Source organism: Mangifera indica, chromosome 9 (assembly GCF_011075055.1).
Source record: "Mangifera indica cultivar Alphonso chromosome 9, CATAS_Mindica_2.1, whole genome shotgun sequence".
Classification (NCBI taxonomy): Eukaryota; Viridiplantae; Streptophyta; class Magnoliopsida; order Sapindales; family Anacardiaceae; genus Mangifera; species Mangifera indica.
Genome location: NC_058145.1, coordinates 3,971,522 through 3,978,508, shown reverse-complemented (window position 1 = coordinate 3,978,508; position 6,987 = coordinate 3,971,522). Strand labels below are relative to the sequence as shown.

General features: G+C 33.0%; 1 protein-coding gene across 1 annotated transcript; it reads right to left on the bottom strand.

Moving 5' to 3' along the window:
- Positions 1 to 2,696: 2,696 nt before the first annotated feature.
- LOC123225080 (lipid droplet phospholipase 1-like) lies at positions 2,697 to 6,257 on the bottom strand. The gene is made up of 11 exons (XM_044648934.1): positions 5,928 to 6,257; positions 5,704 to 5,771; positions 5,240 to 5,310; positions 4,863 to 5,105; positions 4,404 to 4,567; positions 4,265 to 4,320; positions 4,101 to 4,153; positions 3,898 to 4,006; positions 3,355 to 3,452; positions 2,967 to 3,094; positions 2,697 to 2,895 (listed from the first exon to the last, which is right to left on the bottom strand). The coding sequence occupies exons 1-10, from the start codon at positions 6,062 to 6,064 to the stop codon at positions 3,023 to 3,025; spliced, it is 1,071 nt and encodes a 356-aa protein (XP_044504869.1). The 5' UTR covers positions 6,065 to 6,257; the 3' UTR covers positions 2,697 to 2,895; positions 2,967 to 3,022.
- Positions 6,258 to 6,987: the final 730 nt, after the last annotated feature.

Below are 6,987 nucleotides of genomic sequence, written 5' to 3'. Positions count from 1 at the left end.
CCATTCGAGGATGGTTTGTAGATAGTAGTCCCATAGCTAGTGTATATGGTAAAAGAGGGATTGTGACCAGATTCTGCGTGTGACCAGGGTATCACAATTAGCTAGCTCAATAGATTGTATGACATGTACACAAGACACGATAGTGAGTACATACACAAGGTGTCATATGCTTTCACCAAAATATCATATATCTCGAGATAAGAGAGGCTTAATAACCTTTATAGATAACCTATGTTAGGGCAAGAGTAGTCGAGTTATGACCATACTAAGATTAACTAGTGGGACGTCAAATTTTTTTCTCAATTTTATGTTTTATACAAAGTACCGAGAGGACATTGACTTACTTAGTGTTTTCACTTATATGTTTTTTTTTTTTTGTGGTTTTGTAGATAGAGGTAAGTAACGGGGCATGCGGAGAAATCAACGATCTAGTCGTGCTATTACATAAGGGCAAAGGGCAATCGTCATTTTTCAGAGTAATTTTATTCATGTGTTTTGTCATTTCAATTACTGTTTTGTGGATGTTTATGCATAATAATTATTCGTACTGAGTTTTCAAACACATTAGTTTACAATGTTTAATAAATAAAGTATTTCAGTTAATTTTCTAGTTACACCTTTTCACACGTATTTAAGTTTAAGAATCTAATATCATGCTATTTTTCACTATTTGAATTAACAAGTCAAATTATATACATCTCTTCAGGTCATATTTCATGGAAGGGTATTATAATACATAATTGTAAATATTTGTCTTTCCAACACAAAGCAGTCATTTTGAACTTAAAAAAAATCATATTTTTCCTAAAATAACCCTAATTTTAATAGCCAAGCCACTAACAACAATGACACTTTCTTGCGACACACAAAAGCAAACACCAGTAAATCCCGAATTAAACAAACAACCAAACAATATCCCTCAACAAAATGAGATTTTTAAATTGAAAATTTATAACCCAAATGCAATCATCATCAAAATCCATTAATCTTATATCAAAAAGCAACAAAGAACTCACCTCGTCTACCATTGTAACGTCGCTTGACTTCTAACTATGGTTAGGTGTGTTTGGGTGAGCAGTTTTTGGGTGTTGGTTGTCTTTGGGTGAGTGAATTTTGGAGCGGTGTTTTGAGACCTCGTCCAACCATTTGAATCCTTTTAATAAAGGCGTGGGAAAAGGACTAGTTCCCACCTAATTTTTAGGCCATTCTCAAACCTACACCCACGGGAGATGAGAAACTCTTATGTCCACCCATGACCAAACTGTCATCCAAATTTTCAGTTAGAGACAGAGGTAAAATTGTCATTTTAACTATAAACTTTAAAACTTTAAAATTTCACCATTTTCCCCCTCCAGGTTTTAAAAACTAACACCTTAACCCATCCTCAAAGATTGAAAAGTTTAGATTTCACACCTAGGGTTTGCTTCATTCTCCGACCACCACCGATGGTCGACTCATTCCACCGATCTCCCATCTCCGACTACAAAAGATGACGAAGGACGACCCTTTGTAACCTAGATCTAAATGACGAAACATCGTCCAAATCTGAAAGAACAGCGAAGGGCGACACTTCGTCGTCCTTCATCGTTGCGTCTGGATGACACGACTAGTGACAAAGGACGACGAAGAGTCATCCTTCGTTGTCTGGGTAGAGTGATGAAGAGATCTTCGTCTTTTTGTCGCACCGTACGATGAGGAGATGAATGTCTCTTCATCACACCACCGTTGTCGCACTAAGAGAAGAAGGAGGTCGGAGACGACACCGAAAGATGAAGTTGAAGAATGGGGTTGAAACTACTATTTTTGAAAGATATAGGGTTCGGCTGAGTTTTAAAAAGTGGAAACCCTAGGTTTGGGGGTGAAAATGTTACTTTTCAAAGTTTAAAAACCTTAAGTAAAAGTGAAATGTTAGTTTCTAAAACCTGGGGAGACGGGGAGTAATAAATTTTATAACTTTTTAATATAAATAGTAAAATAATTATTTTATCCCTCCCTTTAACAGAAAAAATTAACAGAAAAAATTAACAGAAATTTGCCTATTGATGGAAATAGGAGTTTTTCATTTCCCGTGAATATAGGTTTGAGAATGGCCTAAAGTTGGGTGGGAAATAGTCCTTTTCCCTAAATGAGTGCTTAAACTGAGGAGTAATTTAGAGACTTTGTTGAATTTATGGCATAAATGTTTAACGAAATAACAATTTGTGGTATAAATGTTTAACGAAATAAAAGCCAAGTATATTTGTACGAGTGGTAAAAATTTCACTTTCCCAGTCGAATTTGCTTGCGCCTTCTTTATTTACTCACTCATACCTTAAATTGTAGAGATATTAAAATAAACACTTTTTAAAATACTTATTTAAAAATAATTTTGACTGCAATTTTTATACTCATAATCGTGTGTTTCTAAACAAACAAAATCATCTTTTGTCATAAATAATATTTATTTTAATTAATACCCCTAAATTATAACTAACAAATTAAGATTACTGAACATTTAGATATATATTTAAAAAAATAATTGATTCTGTTATCACATATGAGGTTATCCATAATATATATAACATGTCGAAATAGGTGTAGTGTCAAGATATATTAACAATCTAATAATGTTATGTATATAAATAATTTATATAATTTTATACACAAACAATAATAAATCACTATATAATTGAGTAATTTAAAATTAAAACTAAAACGACACTCAATTATATAATCATACATTGTTACTTGTATATAAAATTTTACATATTATTTGTATACATAGTTTAATCAATCGATAAACAAATATTGTAAACATGTACAAAATAATAGTTGATAAATAAATAAAATTTCTTGTGACTGAATTTAATCGCATATTATGCAACTGGTCCACTCCTAGATTCACGACATATTCACCTGCAACAACAGAGATTTCAGAAAGTTGGTTTGGAAAGAGGGATTTCTCCAGCAACATTCATTGTGCTTACCTAGGCGAACCTTCTACCACTGGCTTGTATGTGTTAATTCTGAGCGTAAATGACTTCTAAGTAAGAAAATGATCGATCATATGATGTATGACATCTGCACCTTCAACATGCATGACTTCATCCTTCACCTGTAAAAAAGATACTCACTAATTTGCCCCTCCAGGATAGAAAATATAACTTTTGTATATTCTTTTATATTTGTTTAATTTCTGTCAACTATTAAGGTATTCCATAAAATCAGCACTCCAAACATCAAAAAGTGCAAATATATGACACATCAAGAAAACCACAGAATAAAAAATTTTGCATGCATTGTAATTCTTATACAAAATTTCATACATACATCTGTTGAGAGTCTCGGTGTATGTGTGCACATTATCTGCTTTACCTGTATAACACTATGAGCAGCAAACCTCTGTCTGCTGCTGTGAAAGCTAACATCTACTTTTTCCCATGAAACTCGAGATAGGCCTGTCACCAGTTCCTCTGTAGAAAATGGTCCAAGAAATATCCATGTTACATGAAAAATCATTATATTAAAACATATCGCACAATTCTTTTGCAATTATTGAAGAAGGACCCACTTAACAGACACTTACATCTCAATATTATCATCCATATAGAGCCTAAAAAGTTATGATTGATTATGTTCAACCAAATTAAACAGAATTGTAATTTCACCCGGAATGACAGGCATTAAATGTATAAACTCAAGGCCCTGATCAAGGACACCAGATATTTTACAAAATCATAACAAACATTTTCAATTTTCACATTTGAGACTACTTCTGACATGCAACATTAATGCATCTTCAAGTCAAATATGACATGTAATTTTTGTCATTCAAGGGACTTTGTCTGATGAATCACAAGCAGCACAAGCAAACTATCAGTACTAAAACTATAGTTCAAAAGTTTATTTGTTACTGACCCTCTAGCTTGTCACCAGAATCTTCCACTGAATTAGGTTCTGCATCACATGCCTTGCAGTGTTCTTCATTTACAATGTGTGGATATTTCTCATTAAGTGAATCTTCCCACTGTTCACCAAAACACAATTTGCTTGTTATACTCTAACCAAAAGGTCGGGAAATGGAATGTAAACTAACAAAGTAAAGTAGATAATAATAATACATTTGGCAATTCACTATCACGTCTTATTGATGATGTTCTCCAGCCAACGATATCTATATTTAAATTTATAATGGAAAACAAGTAGACAATGTTTCACAGAAATTAGAAGCAAACAGCAATAGAGCTGCACCCAAAGAGCTACATAAATCATAAAAAAAGGATACGGTCATAGCCCACGTTTGAATAAGCCACCCGCCGTTTGAAAGTGCACAGTGCAGACCTGCATAAAAAGGTGGAGTATTATTCATTAACTGTTGTAACTATAAAACAACACATGCAAAAAGGTTTAGACATGTATCATACATGAAATAGTTTTCACCATCATCTTCTATCATGCATCTTAGCAATGGAGGCTTTCCCTCATCATTATCATTTAGAAAAAGATGCCGACCTGTTCTCCCAAAAATCAAATGAATAACAGCATTTGCAACTTTCTCAAAGGCACTTACACCAAAGAGAAAAGGTACCTGGGAAAAAATACCAAGTTTTTGAAGTCAACTAACAGGGAAGTTTTATTTTATATAGATATACGGAACAAAAAAATAACTAATAGTTGACATAGAGCAGGATGTGGAATGACAACACACAATTAATGGGATGGAGGAAGTCTATATCATAGACCAAGAACTTAGTACTTGACAATAATTTCCACTTACATAGCCTATTCATTATATAAATGGGAAATAGATGTTCATAATATTCACAAGTTCTTAACTAATTAATCTGATAAAAAAAAAAAAAAGAAGTAGATTGAAAGAATACCTGCTTATTACCCCTAGAACCAAGATGTGGGGTAGCAACAGTGATGAAATTCATAGCCTCCAGGCCACCTATTGTGCCACATGAATTCTTTTCACACGTATCAGCTGATGGATTGTCAACATTTTCAATCCTAGGAGGTTTATATAGTTTACCAACTGCATATCTTGCTACTAAACCTCCAACAGAATGAGCAACAAAAGAGATTTTACACAAATTTGGCTTTCTTTGTATAACTTCAAGGACCTATTATTGAAGCATTTCATTAATTACTAGACAGAAGATGTAGTTGATGGATCTCTTATGAAATGTTGAACAGATCTGAGAGATCTCAACACATTGATAGTAACATTATTTTATGCCAATCCACACATACCAACCTCTTGTGTCAACCGCTGACCCATCACATCCACACCATCCAGAGTCAGTCTAGACATATTTCGTTCACTACCTGCAGAACAAGCCAAAAATATAATTGATGTTCATATAACCATTTCACAACAGTTTACAAATACCCACTTGAGCATGAAACATAGACATTAAGATGACAAAGGACACAAAAATTGAAACATTTGGTAGTTGACAATCCACTTGAATAAGCCACTGATTTTACAACAATTTTACAAGTAAGAATCGGGGGGAAAAACAGAATTTCTGGGAAATAAGGCTAATCATATTTAAGAGCAAATCATGCCATCTCAATCAAACGAAAAAAAGCCCTTCTTTGTATCTCGTTACGAAAATGATGATTAACACCAGAAATTATAATACCCGCAAACGTGTTAGATAAGCACAAAAGTGAGAGAATTTTGGAAAGCATAATACAAGGACAAATCCTTCTTACAATGAACAAACACTTTATCAGGCAGCCTTTTAACAAACTGCTCTGCTCCAAATTTCCAATCAGTAGCACTGCACAATCAACATAAATTCACCACTCAATTATGGAAAAATTAACATTCAATTGAATCCTACAATTCCAAAAGTAATAAAAACTGAATAAACAAATCAGATTAACAATTAATCATGATCAACCAAAACAATTAGAGAATTCAAAAAAAATCAGACCTTCCGAGAATACCATGGACCATAACTACGAGATGATCAGCAGAAGAAGAATCTGAATCCTCACAACTCCACACATCGCGACTCCCATTCACTGATTCTTTTGAGCAAACTCCGTTCTCCACTATTCCGTTCTCCATAATTACAGTTATGTCGTTATCTAATTACGCATTTGATTATAAATAACCGAAAAATGAAGATCGAATCAAAGGTGTTTAGGATTGATAAAATTCTCGGGAGAATTGGGAAAAAAAGGGGGAGAAAGTGGAGGAAAATGGGAACACAGGTGGGAGAGTCTGATGAGAGAGTCAGAAGACGGACCTTAGACCGTAAGAAACTATTTATGGAAAGGAAAACGTGAGAGATGTACGATTTAAAGGAAAATTAGGTAGACAGCAATGACCGGTGATTTGTCGCCACGTAAGCAGAAAGGGTGATATGAGATCTTCGTCAAAATTCAAGATCTACTATTTTTAAAATTTACTGGTAAATATGCACTAACTGTTACTTAATAACATTAATTCATAATTACTGTTTTATATTTTATAGATTTAAGTTATGGAAATTTTAATAACAATATTATTTGAAATTAAATTTATTATAAATTTCATTAAATATTGACTAATTATGATTTGATAATTACATAAAACTTGATCATACCTGCTAAAAAATTTATAATATTTATTTTTTTACTATCTTTTAAAATTATAATTTATATGATACTCAAAAGGTAAATTACATTTTTTCCACTTGAGGCTTAGCCCAAAAACATTTTTCCACCATTTAATGGCATAAATTGCTTTTTTAAATCCAAAATTAAACTTTATTTACGAAAAAAACTCAATGCACATATTGTAATCACCATATTACTCTTAATTGTTTCACTTTTTCAGAATTTACTATTTTGCCCTAACTAAAATTTACTATATTAACCTCATCACCACATAAAATAAACCCACCAGATCTTGCTAGGCGAAAATGAATTTATGGCCAACTAGCAAAAATTTCACCTCATCTCCCACTCAATCAAAAACATTGGACCGAGGCCGCCCTACCCAAACGA

Excerpts from the sequence above, each read along its gene's own strand:
- LOC123225080 (XM_044648934.1), bottom strand. The coding sequence starts at position 6,064 with ATGGAGAACGGAATAGTGGAGAACGGAGTTTGCTCAAAAGAATCAGTG. Across the intron at positions 5,106-5,239 it reads GTCAGCGGTTGACACAAGAG|GTCCTTGAAGTTATACAAAG; the intron begins GTTGGTATGTGT and ends CTTCAATAATAG. Across the intron at positions 3,453-3,897 it reads TTCTGGTGACAAGCTAGAGG|AGGAACTGGTGACAGGCCTA; the intron begins GTCAGTAACAAA and ends CATTTTCTACAG.